Here is a 17770-nt window from a genome sequence, read left to right as displayed (position 1 = left end):
CTACAGCCTCTGGAACTGTGTTCTCATTATTTATCTCTTCTGGGGTACATGATAAAAACAGTCTCTATAACTTGCTCCCCCACTTGTTGATGGTCTTGCTGTATCGCCTCTTTAAATGACGCCCATGTTGGTCCGATGTTGTGGCGTTTACCTCGCAGTCACGCATATTCAGCGCTGGACCCCAGTCAGGATTGAGCTAATCCATTTCATACGTCGGTTTGCCTTCAAGAGGAAATATCAGAACACACATTGAATACTGTAAATGTATTCAATTAAAAATGTATTCAATGTAAAAAGTATGAATACTGTAAATTTGATAACACTAGTAAAATAGTTTACTTCACAAAAATGTAATAACCTCGATGTCCACTGACAAAACTCGGACTATACTACATAAACAATATTAGCCCAACCTAAACAAGGTTGACCCACTTAAATGAACTCAACAGAAACTGATCAAGAGTACACCCGGACAAAATCATAGCAAAATAAATTATGACACAACACTAACAAAGCGAATTTAGACACTCACCAGAATGGAAATGTCTGGAGCAAACTTGTAGGTATCTGGGGATTTTGGAGAACGTAATTTCAGGACGTCTCAACCGCTGACACCAGGACATTCATCTTCTTTTCATTAGCTTCGATAGCTTAGCCTCCTCGCGTTGTTTCCAAGCAGGAAAATAGTGAAACGAAAGTCCGTTTTACATCTTTTTAACTTTTTGATCGTGTGATCGGACATTACACCCAATAACGCAGCAAGTTCATGCCATAGCTAAATCTGTGAGACAGTCGTTTTTGTCGGTGGCAACAAAGATGGTGCCGATACCCCTCCGAGTAGAGCAGTGACGTCACGCTCCGAAGCTCTATTCTGTGCGCCTTATATATGAAAAACGTTTTAAAATAGGCCATTCATCGAAGGTGTGCCTTATAATCTGGTGCGCCTTATAGTGCGGAAAATACGGTACTCGACCTGCGCATGTGCAAGAATGATCGTTCAGTGCTTGAAGCACCAACTCTGGCGGTCAGTAGGGATGAAATAGAACCACTGACAGCATAGGCGTAGGAACCGGAAGGAGGGATATTTGTCTCCCTCAGTAATTTCACCTCAGTTGCGAAAAACTTTTTAGCTTGAAATTTTCCACTCGCATACTTTGAAGGTGAGCCCTCTTCTAATCCGTTTAGTGTACAAACAACTGGAAAGAAATCTATCCCAGTGAATTATATAGTAGGCTGCCCCAGTCATTGTTGACTCATGGTTGCTTAAAGCTTTACAAGACCGACTGATTTTGGTGACATTGTCGGTGTAAAATATTGAATAAAATGTTATGCTACGTGACTGGCATTATCTTTACTCTTACATTTCACTCTATGAGACGCAAAATTCGTCATCATCAGTCTCTTGGCAACAGATGGCAAACTAGCTAGAGCATTTTTACGGACTAAGTTAACAGAAGTGGAGCTCCACGGAAATGGCAAACAGATGCAAAAAAGGGAGCAAGGAAAAGCCAAAAACTGGATGTGTATTTTGTTCGTCGTTTTGGAGATGAGGCGGAGTTTTTTGTTGGCAGCGATTCAGATGTCCCAAAACTGCCAGCCCAGCCAGGGAGCCAGGATAGTTACAGGTAGCAACTCTAATGTTATTCACAAAAGCCCCTTTCGCACTGCAAGGCCTGCCACGGAACGGCACGGCACGGGTTCAAAGTAGGGCAGACCGGTTTTGCATTAGAATTTAATTTGAATTCAGCAGCTGATTGGTTTAGAGCAGGGGTGTCCAAAGTAGGTCCTCGAGGGCCGGCATCCTGCATGTTTTAGTTCTCTCCCTGGTTTTACACACCTGCATCAAATGATGGCTCATTAGAAGGCCTGAGCAGAACACTGACTTGCTGAGGAGGTTGTTGCTACCACTAGGGAGAGAAGTAAAACATGCAAGATGCCGGCCCTCGAGGACCGATTTTGGACACCCCGGTTTAGAGTCAGTCGTTGATTGTTTTCCAGTCAGCCGTTGATCGGTTCTAGCTGGCTCTCCCTAAACTGTTCTTACTGTATTTTGCGAAGAGTGCTCTTTTTAATATTTTTATTATTATTTTTAACTTGCAATGAATTCCTCCCAATATCTTGCTGTTACCTGGTCCCATGATGAGGTAATTTTTTTCCTCTGCTTACTCGCTGATGAACGAATACAGAACGAGCTAGATTGGTCAACGAGGAAAGAGAAAGTTTTCCGCCACATCTCTGAGGTAGTGGCTTCGGCCGCTACATCGGAACCATTGTTTAGTTTCAAAAATATTGACGTCAGGTACAGCTTTGATGCCACGCTCAGTTATATGCAAACATAACAGGGCTGCAGTACGGGTGGAACCGGACTGAAGCGTGCCGTTCCGTGCCAGGCCTTGCAGTGCGAAAGGGGCTTAAGTGTGAGTTAACTGTAGACTGATTATAAACTGTATCAGCCCAGCCGCCGAGCTTACATCTCCTTTGAGCTGAACAGTATGAGAGGCCGCATGGGCCAAGTTTACAAACTCTCTCACATTCACTATCAAACTCTCTCACATTCACTATCAAACTCTTACATTCACTGTCAAACTCTTACATTCACAGTCTTACATTCACATACTATCAAACTCTCTTACAGAGTTTGATTGCAACGGAAGTTAACTTAAAATTTCAGTTTCTGATTGTCGTAAAGGGAAAATGGGGGCAAAAAATGGTGTAGTGTGAACTATTGCATCAGGTAGTCGGATGTGCCCATCTTCTCTATTTAAATCTAGTGATTACTGAAGGGCAATATAGTATACAGACTTCATAATCTGCACTCTTTTGGTTGAATGCAGTATTTATTTCCACTTTGGCTTTATGTTGTTTAGTTTTTATTCAAGTACATTTTTTGTTAATGGAAACTGAGAATCCTTTTTGTTTTTGGTTGTTTTGTTTATTTAGTTTATCAGTTCCAGTGTTATGTGTTCTTTTGAAAATAAAGTGTATCTATCTATGGCAGGAAATTGCATGCATTATTAATCATTTCCATTAAATCAGTGTCAAAAGGTCTTGAAACAATATTATCGTTTATCGCAATAATTGTTTAGACAATTAATCGCTCAGCAAAATTGTTATCGTGACAGGCCTACGTGCTCATGATAAATTAAAACAAATTCAATAATTTCCATTGGCATTATTTATCGTTTCTCTTTAGAAACAATTTATTTTTGTTTTCTCTCTTTAGAAAGAGAGAAATCTCTTTCTCTCTCTTTCTACCAAAAATTGTTTGATAAAAACTTTTAGATTGGTGCTTTGGTCTCAACCAAACCTTTTTTTGATGGACAATTTTATTTACAAAGACTTCAAAATTAATTCTATTTGTCGTTTTATTTATTTTAGATATTTGAAATGTCTTCCAGTTGTAGTGTTAAATGTTTAAATGATAATTTAAAGTTTACTGATCTTTCAGATTGTGTTCTTGCATTATTATTTTACCATTAACATTATATTACTTAAAAATTGTCTCAAAACAACAATATTATCAAAAATCAATATTTGTTATTGTGACAGGTCTACACACATGATATATAGTGTAGTTAGTTTATTACCATGGATGGCAAAGTTACTTTGAAAGAGTAATTTGATTACTCAACGAAAAATTCATCCATCAGCTAGAAAATGTGCATCTCTTTTCCCTCCATCGTTTACGTTTGTGTCGCTGGTGTTACACATGAAACGTATCTCCCCAAGGAAAAAGAAGAAAGCAACAATATGTGTTTTCTAAAAAAAAAAATTACAAATACGCAACTTGGATACATAACTTTAATCTGATTATTGGATTGTAAATAGTAACACATTAGATTACTCATTACAAGGGGTCAGATTAGGGTAAAGTATTGATGACACCATTGTTTGACATTTTTGCTCAAGCTATTTACGGATCTTTCAGGTTTCTGATACGCGTCACCCCCAATGATAAACTTGTTCCTACGCCCTCGATTGACAGAACAATAAAATCAATCAACTCCACAGACACGTGGAGGAGGGGTGAGCCTCTCTTCCCCTTTTATCCCTGATGCCCCAGTGCCCTTTTTTAAAATATTTTTTAACATTTTGTGCATCAGGAGGCCTGCTTGTGACCCTTAACAATAATATTTAGCTAAAAATAACAATTTTGCAAAAATAAACGAGTCTGCCTGCCCTCAGTGTAATAATGACTGAGGATTCTCAGTGCCTCTGCCTCCATGTTAAGACACTGGGCCCATGGTGAGGAGGAGAGGGGGCTTTAACTGTAGCTTCTAACTATCAAATTATGTTCAAAAACATGTATTTTTTTCATCATACACTTGTTTGTGGTTAAAACAGAAGATCTGATGTTAAAGTTAGAAAATCCTTCAGAGTGACTACAGCCTCTGCTCCACCCACTGAGACGCCCACTACCCCGAAATATCAACTCTGAAAACTGTGCTCTATTTTCCTTCCACTTCATTATTCTAAATTTATGTTGCAGTTTGCAACATAAATTTGCAAACTGCAAATTTTGCAGTTATTTTTGCAATATATTTTGTTATTTTGCAACATGTTATTGTTGCAAAATAACATAAATTATTAGTGGAAATGTTTCCTCAGAAATGTGTTGAACGTTGTAGTTTTGAAGCGAAGATGATGAATGCTTGAATGAGGCCTGTTGCTGTAGCAATGCTCCGATCTGTGATTCTTCTGTCTCTCTCCATCAGTTCCTCAAGACTTCAGCTACCTCCCAGAGAGCAGCATCATCAGATCTATAACCGACTTCCTCACTGAAGCTGGAAGGAAAGGTGTGTTCTCCTGAAAAGGTATGTGTGTGTGTGTGTGTGTAACTATGCAGTGTGAGATCTGGGTTGTGACTGCGGCTGCAGGTCCAGAGTTTTCCCCACCTGCTCTGGTTCGGGCAGTCCTGACCTCGATGGCGTCAGTAGGAGCTGGTTTCCAGTTCCCCCCCGTTAACTGGAGCGCTGTCCTGTCCCCGCTGATGAGGCTCAGCTTTGGTAACTCCCCATGCTCCCCACACACACACCTACCTCTCACATGCCCTACAGGTGACCACAAGGTGTGGTTTGACTTTCACAGGAGAAGGCGTCCAGCATCAGTGTGTAGTCCTGGCGGCGTCCCAGGCCCAGTCCTCCCAGAGTGCGTCCCTCTTCCTGGGGTCCTGGCTGTCCCCGCCACTCGTCCACAGCCTCAGTGTTGGTTATTCCTGTCCTTTTCATCATGGCTGCAGCGAGCTCCAAGCAGAGCTTTCATACGAGTTTCTCTCCCCCCCTGCAGCATCACACCTGGGCCCACCTCTACCAGACCCTGGGTGTGTGGATGAAGCAGGTAGCGGAGGACAAGCTGCAGGTGTATGTGCAGAACCTGGGCCTGCAGCAGTTCCAAAGGCGCTCCCTATGTGTCCCTCTGCTACGGGGCATGGCTCAGGCCATGGCCCTCCCTAACCCCCCCAGCCACTGCTGGACCACCCTCTGCTCCACCGTCGAGACAGCCTTCAGCCTCCTGCCCAGCCACATCCAGGTGGGGTCAACACTCCTTTACAGCTCCACCCTATTACAGCTTCGCCTTGAAACAACACCTTGTTGCCATAGTTACACATTGGCACACATTCACAACTGAATAGAGGATGAACCTTCTACTGCCTCACCAAGCAGGATGAGGACACGACTTTTTAAAGTTTAGACTTTATATAATATCAGTAATGGTAGTGTTTTTTGTTGATATGTTCTGCTTCATACACATAGCTAACACTAACAATTATTTTAGTAATCGATTATTCTGATGATTAATCTGGTAAGAAAAAATTGCCACATTATACAGATTTTTCATTCAATCGAACAATTCACGCATTTATCGTATACAATAGAAATATATTATAAGATGCTAGTTAAAAAAAATCAATTCCTTTTTTAAATAAGAAAATAAAAAGCCTAAAATGCAAAAATGGCATTCCTATAGTGAATTTGAAGCAGGTGAAAATAAAACTGCTACTTGAGGAGTTTTGGGTAGAACATATTTTCAAACAAAAGTTTTTTTTTATCTTAATTGCAAAATGGATATATTTATTTTACAGTTTGGCTTATTTACTGTACTGAGTGTGTTGTTCTTTCAGTAAAATGCCTTTTTGAGTCTGTATTCACCAGTTAATGATTAATTGATTAGTAAATTAGTTGACTATTATTCCAATAATCAATTCATCACAGTGAATCCATTTATTATCTGCCCTTATAAGTATATAGCTAAAGCATAAGAAAAAGGATTCATGTTTTTTTTTTTTTTTTCAAACTAAGATGGCTGCCGTCTTCTTGATGGTAGCAGTCAAAGGCCATTTGAAAGCATGTTCATGTTTTCGAATGGTCTCGTCAAAGTGCAGAGTGCTCCTTAAAGTGGAGCAGCCAAAGCTAATGAAGCAGATTAGAAGAGCTGCCAACAACTGTGTCATCCTGGACATGTTACTGTGAAATATGTTTGCTGCCCAGATATTGAGCTGTTAGCATGACATGACAGTCATGAGACTGTCACACAGCAATAGTCTTCGGTCAGAGACCTATTCAGAAGACTGACTGCTAACTGGAGATCCTTCCTGTCTACAGGTGATATGAGTTATGACATTTAATTTCCTTTTAACTATTTTTGAATCAAATCTGCATCCTTTTGCTGTCACCTGCTGTTGTAATGAGACAAAGGAGAAGGGATGTGAATACTTTGACAAAGCACTGAACAGAAGTCTGTGTTTTTTTGCGTCTGTGTTTTGGGAACAAAGTTTCTGTATAACAAAGTTAATCACTCTAATCAGTAGGGCTGTAGTGATACAATAATCTCACGGTACGATACACAATATTCTGCTCACAATATGATATATATTGCGATATTCAGCAAACGATACAATTCAATGCACTTTTGCAGTTGTCTGAAAGATTTTAGAGGGACAGTGTGATTTTGGTGACATTTTGTGACTGTTATAGAGTTAGATTGAATTAATTTAATTGAAAACTGATTAAAAGCACCAACTACACAATACCTGGCTCTGGTTGGACATGGACACAGACTTAAAGTCGACAGCTGGACAAAATGAATTAAAGAAGTGGTGAGAAAACATGTTTCGTTTAATTGAAACAGTATAAACTGTAGCTTACATGCATTTGTAAAGTAAATAAAGTGCACCAAGTACACTTGGTGCACTTGGTGCCCAAGAATACCTATACCTTTTTAACCTTCACACTTAACATTTGAAGGAATCACTCTAAGCCTGATGACCTAATCACTCTCCCGGCGAAGCAAGCAGTGAGTGAGCAAGGTGACAGTTGGATGGTACGATACTTGCGGAAGAATATTGATTTTTTTCTAGGAAAGAAAATATCTATATATATCGCAAAATTGATATTATTACACAGCCCTACTAATTAGAGAAATCAAAGATCAAAACAGGAATGCTGTCCAGCTCCTGGTGTTTGTTCTTGTTTCAGGATGCTGAGGTGGAACTCTATGTGGGTGTGGCCAGGTGTCTGTCTGAGATGTCCGACACGGAGATCGACAGGATCGTTCAGGTGTCAGAGGTCAGTGTGGGGTCAGAAGTCAGTGTGGTGTCAGGAAGTGAGAGCAATTGCTCTGTGAGTAAAGCTGAGCGTTTGTGTGAATCTCAGGCTCAGGTGGAAAAAGCCTGCTTCGTCCTGGCATTCCTCACCTCTCAGGGCAGACTTCCGCTGCTCAGCCTCAATGATGTCATCACCGGTGTGCTCTGTGGTTGGTCAAGCTGCAGACTGGGCTGGATCCTCTTGCAGGCCTTTTACCAGTGTCGGCTGACTGCTGGCACCAGTACAGGTCAGAGTGCAGTTCTGCTGGTAACAGCGGCTCTACTGTCTAAGTCTGCGTGTTGAGCATGCCCACTTCTCCCTCAGGTGTCTCCAAGCGCATGGAGTGGCTGCTAGAGCTGATGGGACACATCCGGAACATCGCCTATGGAGCGACTTCCATCAGATCTGGAGACACTAAGAAGGTAGGGTCCGGTCAGGTCTGGTCCATTCACCTCCCCTTGCCACACCACACATCCAGTCAGTGAGTCAGTGCTGCTTTTCCACATGTGAGTCATGTTACTGCATGTCACTGATGACTCAGTATGTGTTGCGCAGGTCCTGTTCTCCAACTAACTCACAGGAATGACTCAACTTCTTATTAAACATAAACCAGAAACCTTTTAGAGCTTCTCTTCAGATATCAGACGCCATTTTACAGCAAAATCTTTTAATATTCTGCAACTTAATTTACCTTGAGGCCTAAGCATGTCAATTGTTTAAACTTTTTTTTAGTTTATCAGTACAGCTAGATGGGTTTCTATGGTTTTTAATTTTCAAATTCTATGGTCCCTTCTGTTGCATGGTGACCAGAATAGGACATCCACATACTTTCCTACTGTTTTCCACTGCCTCTTGTTATACCCACCAAGGTTTGATGTAAAGAAGGGAGAAAGTTGTTTGTGCAAAATGAGTAGAGGCAGTATTGACTCAGGAGACTGGATTCTGATGCATGCCACACATTTCAGATTTATATTTGTTAAATGGGTTCAAATTATTAATGATTACTATTTTGTGAAAATGTATAGTGTGGATGGTATTTTAGTGGCTAAAAACATGTGGCTACTGTTTGGCTGTTTATCTGCAGGCCACTGACTTCCTGTTCCAACTCTTTGCTGCTGCTGTCATCTCCTGGGGTGACCACTTCATGCCCCTTCTCTTTGGCATCAGGCCCCAATGGTTCCCATGGCAACCAGATTCCAAGCCTCCAGCACTAGAGCATGGTTTGTATGGGTCACTTTCACTCAGCGAGCTCGCTCTGCCACAATGCATGCTGGGAGTGTCACACAGCCTGCCGCTGCTGCTAGGCAAAGAGCCATGGAGCAGCCAGACACACAAGGTGAGAAGTGAAAGGTTAGGTGACTTACTGCTGGCTTTAAGGTTATAGGTCCAACATGACAACCATGTGCGTGTGTGTGTTTCAGTTTATCGACTGGCTCCTCAGCATAACAGAAGGTCCTGAAGAGAATCTGTCAGTCATCATCATCAGCACAGCCAGAGGTGCAGCATGTTTCATTCCTCCATCTGTTTACGGCTCAGGTCTTCTGCAGCTGCTTCTGTACAGTTAGTCCGTTTATTCTCCCTGATGCACTCACATTTGTTCCTAAAAGTGAGTGAAAGTAAACAGACATAACCCAAACAGAGGAGTCATTCTAAAAGAAAAGGCTTTGATTTGCAAACAAATTATTTTTACATTTAGAAATAATAAATGTGTAAGTTTATACTCTATTGGACTTTTCCTTTTTAAATTACACTAATAGCTTTTTCCTTCATGGCATTAGGTTTATTTTTTTCCTTCTTGTGATTCTGAAACAAATGTCTCAAGTGGGTGATTTTTATCATAGGTTTACTCATTGGTATTAGAACTGCCTTGGACCGCAACCACTACAGCTCACACCCAGCTCAGATACTGGCTTCAGGAGAGCAAGACCAGTCTTAGGTTTTTGATTATCACAATATTAGAAAATCTTGTGATGACGATAATATAGGTAAAGATTCCGACGATCAGGTGTGATATCTGCTTGGTCTCTTCCTTCCTCTTTTTGTAATGTGAACTTCCTGCTCTATCACTTCCAGCTCTTGGTGTCAATATAGACTTTGTTTTACTGGTAGTCGGCTTTAATATGGGATGTAGAATCTTACAGTTGCATTTGTTGCAGCACCACCTTGTTGAATACTTTGTCATGACCATCGAACTAACATAAACATAACTAACATAAACTTCAATGAGATGGTGCAATGAATACAATAAAAACATAAAAAAAATATATAGCATATAAACATACCTTGCTGGCTGACCCTTCTTTAGAGGTTGAAAATAAGTCCTTATGACTAATCTTCAGTATTCATTACACTGTTTTGCTTAATTGGCCTTTTCTGCTGCCACTTGTTCTCATACCTCACCAGAGGGGTGCATCTCTCTTAGGTGCCCCAGCAGAACAAACATCCTGAATATTAGTTCCTACTTAAAACTTTCCTAAATAAATGTCCTAATAACACACACACAAAAAATCATAATGCAAAATAAAACACATGAACTAACCTTTAGCATTTTGGTAGCTAAAATACAACAGAAATATATTAGCCTGATAATACAATAAATGCGCAATATGTAGTGAGACCCTACCCAGCGGTCATTCCATGACTTTTTGTCCAACCAGCAAGATTTTTTCATCATCTTTGAAAGCAGCCTAGATGTCCAGGTTTCCTTAGGCCATTTTAACATTTTATTTTAAATGATCATCTCCAGTAGATGAAGGCACATCTTTAAGAAACAGAAAATGTGATTTATCTTTTAAGCTTATGTGATTTTTTTTTTCTGGGATTTAAAGTTCAGAGTTGGACTTAATAACAAAGCTCAACTCTGAACTCCAATAAAGTTAGATTTACTTTATTGGAGTAAATTTGACTTCACATAGATGGAGCCCCCTGATTGCAAGTAGTAGAAGGTTTCCATGGCAACTTGTACAAATCACCTGAATGAACATCAGTTAGACCTTCCTGATATAAACAGTGATTTGTAATGTTAGATGTTAGAATGGTCGGTTTAGAACGGTTTATTAATTCTGCTGTCCAGCTGACCATCCATGTTCTGATCTGATTCCAGCTGCTCTCCTGGGTCTGAAGTCGTCCACTGAGTTCAAGAAGAAAGCCGTGTGGACCAGAGCATACAGCTGGTAGTTCAGAGGATCCATGGTGGGGTGTTACCATGGTGACATTTGTACACAACATCATCTCTCCTACTTGGTGAAAAAAACTTGAGTGGAAACTGCTACTGTTGCTCTTTGTTTAGTCAGAAACATGTTTTCATTAAACTGCTGCAAAAATCTGGCATATCTTTTTTCCTTTTGTGCAATCTGAAATGTTTGTTTGATGAATCAGAAGGTTTGAAAACAGAGTTATCCCGTTGTCCCTGAATAATCCAACTCTGAGTCATTTCTTCTTCTTACTCTTGTAGCGTTTCTCTAGATGGTGTTTCCTCTCCTTCAGCAGCTGCCAGACTGTTACTGAGCCTCCTGCAGGAAACACCAACAACAGCTGCCGTTAGAAAGGCTGGCTCGGGGTTTTATCTCTAACTCTTCTTTTTTTCTTTTTTTTTTGATCAAATACTTTTAATTGTATTTTTTTGTAAACACAATGCAATAGCAAAGACACATACACCAGAGAAATCCCTCCCATACCAGATCTTTTACCCTGACTTGTGCCCGTGTTGTACTCGTATAACAGCCAAGTTTTGTGCATAAATGATACAACCAACAAATGAGGGGTGTGTTGAAGCAGGAGAACATCTAAAAAATGCATGTCTGTATTCCTTGAGGACCAGTGTTGGGAAATACTGATTTCGAGAAACCATTGAACCTAATAGTGGCCTGCAGATAAGCAACCAAGCAGTAGCCACATACGCAGTTCCCTATAGAGAAAAATGGAGTACCCACAGAGAACCCATGCATGCACAGAGAGAACATGATAACCCCAAAGCAGAAAAAGCCCAGGCTGGAATTGAACCCAGCACCTTCTTGCTGCTAGCCAACAGAGCTCTCAACTGCAGCTCCTGTTTGTAGTCATTCTGAGATTCCAAAGGAAACCTCATCAGAGATATCTCTGATCTGAAACATAATCCAGGAAAATCTTCAAAGAACATCAGGACTGGATTCTAATGTCCATCAGAGCCCAACGTAGCAGTTCTACCTTTGTAACACAGAACCTTTGAGATGGGATGAAGATAAAATGTCAGAAAAGTGAAAGCAACATAATGAAGGCCCCATGCAGTGTGTTTGTGTGTGTGTGTGTTTTCAGTTGGACTGCTTTCTTTCCTTACCCACAGCGAGAAGCAGAAGGTAGAGCAGCAGCAGGGAGGGCAGGTGGGGGACTGACGGCTCCAGGTACGGCAGCGCCTCATAAATAATGACACCTGGAGAACAGAGAGATCTGGCCTGAGCTTCACCTGACTGACTGCACAGGTCGGCAGCCCACAAACATGTACACACACAGCTGGAATGAGATCTTTTCACACACATCCTGTTTTAAAATCTGCAGTTCTTTGGCATTCCATTTCCTGTGGTTTCTCACCACCTCCCTTGCACATCAGAACACCTAGTGTGTTTTTGATCAGTAACTCACATTCAAGGTTTTATAAAACCATTCATGCCCCTTAATGATACCCAACTTTCAACGTTCTTTACAAAAGGGAAAGTGTGACTGTACATTTGTTTTCAGTCAGTATTCTGTAGAATGAGGTGTTCAGGGTGCGGACAACTGGCAATTGGCGGCCCTTGGACTTTTATTCAAGATTGGGCTCCCCAGCAAAGGTGGTGGAAGGAGATTATTATTTCATTTGGACAAAATTAGTTAGATACAACATTCACGGATACAAGCGGCCGAAATGGGTTTTCTCCGTAGGGTGGCTGGGCTCTCCCTTAGAGATAAGGTGAGAAGCTCGGTCATCCAGGAGGGACTCAGAGTAGAGTCGCTGCTCCTTCACATCGAGAGGAGCCAGTTGAGGTGGCTCAGGCATCTCGTCAGGATGCCTTCTGGACGCCTCCCTGGTGAGGTGTTCCAGGCACATCCCACCGGGAGGAGGCCCCGGGGAAGACCCAGGACACGCTGGAGAGACTGTTTCTTGGCTGGCCTGGGAACGCCTTGGGATTCCCCCAGACTAGCTGGAACAGGTGGCTTGGGAGAAGGAAGTCTGGGCCTCCCTACTTGAGCTCCTAACCCCATGACCCGACCCCGGATAAGCGGAAGAAAATGGATGGATAACGTACAGCAGCCATTTCCAGAGAAACAATGACCCGCATCCTGTTCTTGTACCGAGTATAGATTTAATTTTTGTATATACTTTTTCCAATTGAGTCCCATATAATGTTCAAGCTGGATGCCTTTCTTTTAGTGAGACAAACATGGAAAACTCCTTTTCAGATTTTGGCTCAACATTGACCTCTTTCCTACAAAAAAAAAAAATCATTAAAATTCTGCATAATTTAATGTAGAGCATATAAAAGACTGAAATTTTTTTGTAGCTTTTAAAAAGTTATAGTTATTATCCTTGTACTTTTAACTTGCTGATTTTGGCCCATGGGAGAATAAGTTTGGACACCCCTGTTGCAGAGCCATCATTGGTTGCAGTTTCAGTTTTAGTCTCTGGTACCAGTAAGCTGAAGATGTTTTTCTTCTTAGCATCTGATTGGCTGAAGTTTTGCCGCAGATTCTCAGTTGTATTTCAATCTGGACTTTAAATAGACCATTTTAAAACAACTGTTCAGGGTGGTGGAACCTCTGCCTCGGTCTCAGATCTTCTGCATTTTTCTTTTGCTTCATATTCACAAGTTTGTGTTACTCTGTGATGTAAAGTGAAGAACAATGAAGTTTCTGATTAAAAGGTGACACCATGTTAAACATTTTAGGGGACATCATGATTTTAAAGGCACAGCATGCATTCAGATTTCTGAAGCTTACTCACCTTCAATGATAACTGACAGGATGTATAAGGGGATCCAAAGAGAGTAACGGCTCCACAACATGGCGACGGAAGGTCTTTCCATAACACACAGAAGTTCATGAGGGTACCTGAAGTACAGACAACTCACAAGATGTGACGGGCAACATGGGGTGCGTTCACACTGCAGTGTGCGTTCAGGCTGCACACTGCAGTGTGAACACTGGGCCACTTCAGGCTGCAGCCTAAAGTAGCCCAGTGTTTTTTTTTTTTTGGTTTTTTTTTTTTGACGTAATGCGACAAGTATCCGATCTTTTCATGGCAGTGTGAACAGTACAGGTCGGATTCTTTTACAAATGTGACCCATATCGGATACGTATCCGATTCAAATGCGACCTAATGTTCAGGTCGCATTCATCCGAACTGAACGTCACTGATTCTCAACAAATCTCACTATTCTGCGTCCTGATACGTGCAAGCGGGAAGAAAAACAACAACCATGACGGATTGTATGAGGATTAAGTTGTTAATATGCTGCTCCGGCCGGACAACAACTTCAAATATGTAAGCTAAGCTCCACCGTTAGCCTCCATGTTTACTTCCAAAAACAACAACAACTTCTTCTTCTTCTTCTTCTTCTTCTTCTTCTTCTTCTTCTTCTTTTTATGGCAGTTGACAGAACACTGAGAACGCTGATGCTATTGCGCCCTCTAGTGCGCATGCGGGACACTTTCAGATCGTTTGACCGTTCACACTGCAGAAGTTCGCATTTACTGGCAGTGTGAACGGCCCCGGCAAAAAAATCGGAATTGGGTCACTTCAGGCTGTGAACGCACCCATGGACATGCAGTGTGTTGCACTGTTTGACCTGATAAGGGAAGTGTGTTTGGACATTACAGTTGGCAATGTCCTCTTTAGGTGTATTTCTACACAAATCCACTTCCTCTAATTGTGCTTTAACTGAAGGAAGCAGAGTTAAATTCCAACCAGCATCAGAAAGTGACAGTGCTTTTTAACCAAGGCACAGCAGCACAAAACAAAAAAATAATTTAGGGTTAGCAAACAGCATCCCCAAAAGCCTCTGAACCTTTGTAAAAACAGACCTTGAAGTTCTGATCTGAACACCATGAAGTACGTGTGGGAAGAAAACAAATGGACCGACGATACTGAGGTGATTTTAACTCACATAATTTATGTGAGTTAAAATCAAATCAAATTGTTTTCTTCCCACACCTACTCCATGGTGTTCAGATCAGAACTTCAAGGTCTGTTCTTACAAAGGTTCAGAGGCTTTTGGGGATGCTGCTTGCTAACCCTAAATTATTTTAGCAACTAGACATTGCTAAGAAGATCCTTCTGACTCAGAAACTACAACACAGATAAAATGTAGAGAATTACTACATTAAATGTGGCAACAAATGTCATTCAGGATAAGAATGCTCTTGTTTTATGAAGTTGCGCTTACAGCATGGTTGCATGATGCATCTATATTTGCGAAATTTTAAACATCTACTTCTACCATTAGCTAGGAATGGAAATGTGAAAACATCTCCAATGAATTCTTTTGATTTGGAAATAATAAACTAACATCGTGTACAAAGAGACAATGTTATAAATGTGGAACAGAGACAAAGACAACAAAGTACTGTTTTTTTTAACTAAGCATCATAGATTAAGTAATAAGCATGTGTGCAGTTACAATTACATAAAGCAAATAATATACTGATATTATAAATAATATACTTTTTGCTTTTGGTTTCTTGTTGAGTTTTTGCAGCCTTACATTAGGTTTGAGTAGCTCGAACAATATAGAATATGTATACTTATAGTGTGAAGAATGCAACTAACAGACCAATTTTTATGTGTAAAATTTAACAAATGCCTATTTATTACAAAACCCTTCTCACTTTTACTTTGAAAGATCTGAGTGAAACGGGCTTGGTGCTCATAAGATATGTGACTGGCTGTTTGCTCACCGTAAGAGGTCCAGTATATTCCACAGGAAAAACTGCACACACACCACTGGCTTACTTTGGATCTCTTCCAACATGATGACCATAATCAGCAGAATGTTTTTCTCAATCACCTAACCAAAGAAATCATGATGAAACCAGAGATTGTTAGAATCAAAAAGGCATCAACAAAGAGGTGAACTGCTGCACACACTTGGATGAAGCGAGGAAGGAGCCGAGCCTTCTCGATGCCGTCTGCGATGTGGAAGATCTCCAGGATGGAGAGCAGCTGGCACAGGCTCATCACAAAACCCACAGAGTAAAACGTGTCTGCCAGAGCATCTGCAACGATCGCCAAAGGCAACTAAACTAGAGAAACATCTGAGAGGAGTCTTACTTTCACTCACAAGAGTCTTTATTAGGTACAGTTTGCTAAAACCCTCTTTGGATATAAGCAGTTTACTTTTAAAACTGCTTATATTGGGTTGAGATTTGGTGACTGTGGACGCCTTTGAAGTAGATGAATTCATTGTCATTTTGAGATAAGCTGGTCTTCATAACATCCTGCTGGAAGCAACCATTAGAAGATGTGGACACTGGTCATAGTCATGAAGAGGTGAACATGTTCAGTAACAATACGCAGGTAGGCTGTGGAATTTAAACAATGATCAGTTGTAAAGCCAGTCCCAGTCAGCGTGGCTTCACCCGATAAAGTTGCAATAGAAGTTGCCCCCAATACTTTTAAATTGTTTGTTTGGGAGCATTTTGTGTTTCCAGTAGAAATGAGAAACGGCAACAGAGTGACAGACAAGACATGAACAATATGTAAACACTTCAAGAATATATTACTGTGCACCGTGACTAACACTAGCACAATGCAAAGAGACCTCAAGACCATCACAAGTGAAGAAATTGCCAACACTGCAGACATGCTGAAAAATGTTTTTGCATCTCAGCTTCCACGCTCGTGGCTGCTGCAGCAATGACAACATACATTGGCATTTTTATTGCAGGTTTTATGAGGGCATTTTCTGTTATGGAAAATCTGGGATTTAGAAGAGTTCTTAATACTTTAGAACCATTCCATCTCTACGAAGAGCTCAAAGCCAGAGTTGTTGGCTATGACGAGTCCAGGACGCTTGTCGCTTGCTGACCAGCATCAGTGAAACTTGGAAGAGTTGGCAGCAGATGAAGGGCCTGAAAATCCTCCCCTTAAGACTGGTGTATGTCTTAGACCGATGTAGAGGCTCGGGAGCTGGGGAATCACGAAGTGGCACTGGGAACAGAGGCAGGTTGTCCTTGCATCCCTCGGAGGCAGGGGACTAGAGAGAACTGTGGTACTCAGGAGACTGACAAACACTGTGGAGCTTGGGAGACTGGGTAGTCTGGAGCCCAGGAGCTAGCCGTACAACCTAGTTCCACAGCTGTGGAAACCTGGAGCCTGAGGTGCTGCTGCTGATGTAAGAATGGGTACTGATGTTGCTGGCTGGGAATGTGGCTGGAAACGAGACTGGTGCAGGAGACGTGACTGCAGCTGCTGAAGATGAAGCCGCGGCTGGAGATCTGGAGAGTGGAGACCGGGAAGGAGTAACAGGAATTGTGGAGAAGGGCAAAGGGCAGAAGGCTGGGACCGATGTAGAGGCGCTTAATACTGGAGTTGTATGCGCTTATTACTAAGCTGGAGGTGGATTGCCAGCCATTACTGTCAGAGCTGCCTGATGGTGCCACTCTGCCTCCTTGAACAACTCCGTTAAGCCTATGGAAGGGAGATTTGGAATCCAGTCCTGCACCACATTTACTTTGTCGCCACAAAGCAAATCTTTGGGGTAGTGAACATGATTTTGCCATGGTGTCAATTAATTATTTTCTAAGTAAGTTGTAATTGTTAAGATTCTCTTAAATACAGGAATTCTGCTGGGTCCTACTGGCTGGATTGTTCTGTCATGTTCAGTGTTTGTAGAGTGGACCCATTAAGAAGCAGGCATGTAACATAGAGTTGATTTTTTGTGATTTTAATGAAAAGATGAAGAAACTTGCAGAGGAAGGCAAAAAAGGAACAAGACCATGAACTCCAGGGGGCGCTGACAATGGCGAGCAGACAGGAAAGATGACAAGAAGAGAGGATACTAATGAATCAGAAACAAAGGCTTAAATAATGGGGAGGTTGAATGCTGAACAAAATGCCTGGGCTGATGAGCTAAGTGATTGCAGGTGTGGGTGGAGGGGGAGAGAAGGTGGCACAAGGGGCAAGGAAGAGTACACAGGGAAAAGGGAAGTAATTCTAACACTACAGATTAACTTGA

The 17770-nt window shown here is 41.5% G+C and overlaps 2 protein-coding genes and 1 long non-coding RNA gene across 3 annotated transcripts; 2 read left to right on the top strand and 1 right to left on the bottom strand.

Moving 5' to 3' along the window:
* The first annotated feature begins 790 nt into the window (after window positions 1-790).
* On the top strand, window positions 791-13780 carry LOC107835198 (uncharacterized). Its single transcript, XR_001661026.1, has 3 exons — window positions 791-873; window positions 12761-12766; window positions 13770-13780. It is a non-coding gene; the product is annotated as an uncharacterized LOC107835198 (long non-coding RNA).
* LOC103132681 (focadhesin-like) lies at window positions 4689-10906 on the top strand. Its single transcript, XM_007544477.2, has 10 exons — window positions 4689-4796; window positions 4878-5006; window positions 5089-5204; window positions 5287-5529; window positions 7476-7565; window positions 7653-7830; window positions 7908-8005; window positions 8668-8919; window positions 9005-9080; window positions 10687-10906. Exons 2-10 carry the CDS (start codon window positions 4925-4927, stop codon window positions 10758-10760), a joined length of 1209 nt encoding a protein of 402 aa, XP_007544539.2. The 5' UTR covers window positions 4689-4796; window positions 4878-4924; the 3' UTR covers window positions 10761-10906.
* LOC103132680 (very-long-chain (3R)-3-hydroxyacyl-CoA dehydratase-like) lies at window positions 10993-17057 on the bottom strand. Its single transcript, XM_007544476.2, has 5 exons — window positions 15682-17057; window positions 15492-15601; window positions 13540-13646; window positions 11899-11991; window positions 10993-11095 (listed from the first exon to the last, which is right to left on the bottom strand). The coding sequence occupies exons 1-5, from the start codon at window positions 15769-15771 to the stop codon at window positions 11013-11015; spliced, it is 483 nt and encodes a 160-aa protein (XP_007544538.1). The 5' UTR covers window positions 15772-17057; the 3' UTR covers window positions 10993-11012.
* Window positions 17058-17770: the final 713 nt, after the last annotated feature.

The sequence above is a fragment of the Poecilia formosa genome, unplaced genomic scaffold (assembly GCF_000485575.1).
Source record: "Poecilia formosa unplaced genomic scaffold, Poecilia_formosa-5.1.2 Scaffold1212, whole genome shotgun sequence".
Classification (NCBI taxonomy): domain Eukaryota; kingdom Metazoa; phylum Chordata; class Actinopteri; order Cyprinodontiformes; family Poeciliidae; genus Poecilia; species Poecilia formosa.
This window is presented reverse-complemented; position numbering and strand designations above follow the sequence as displayed.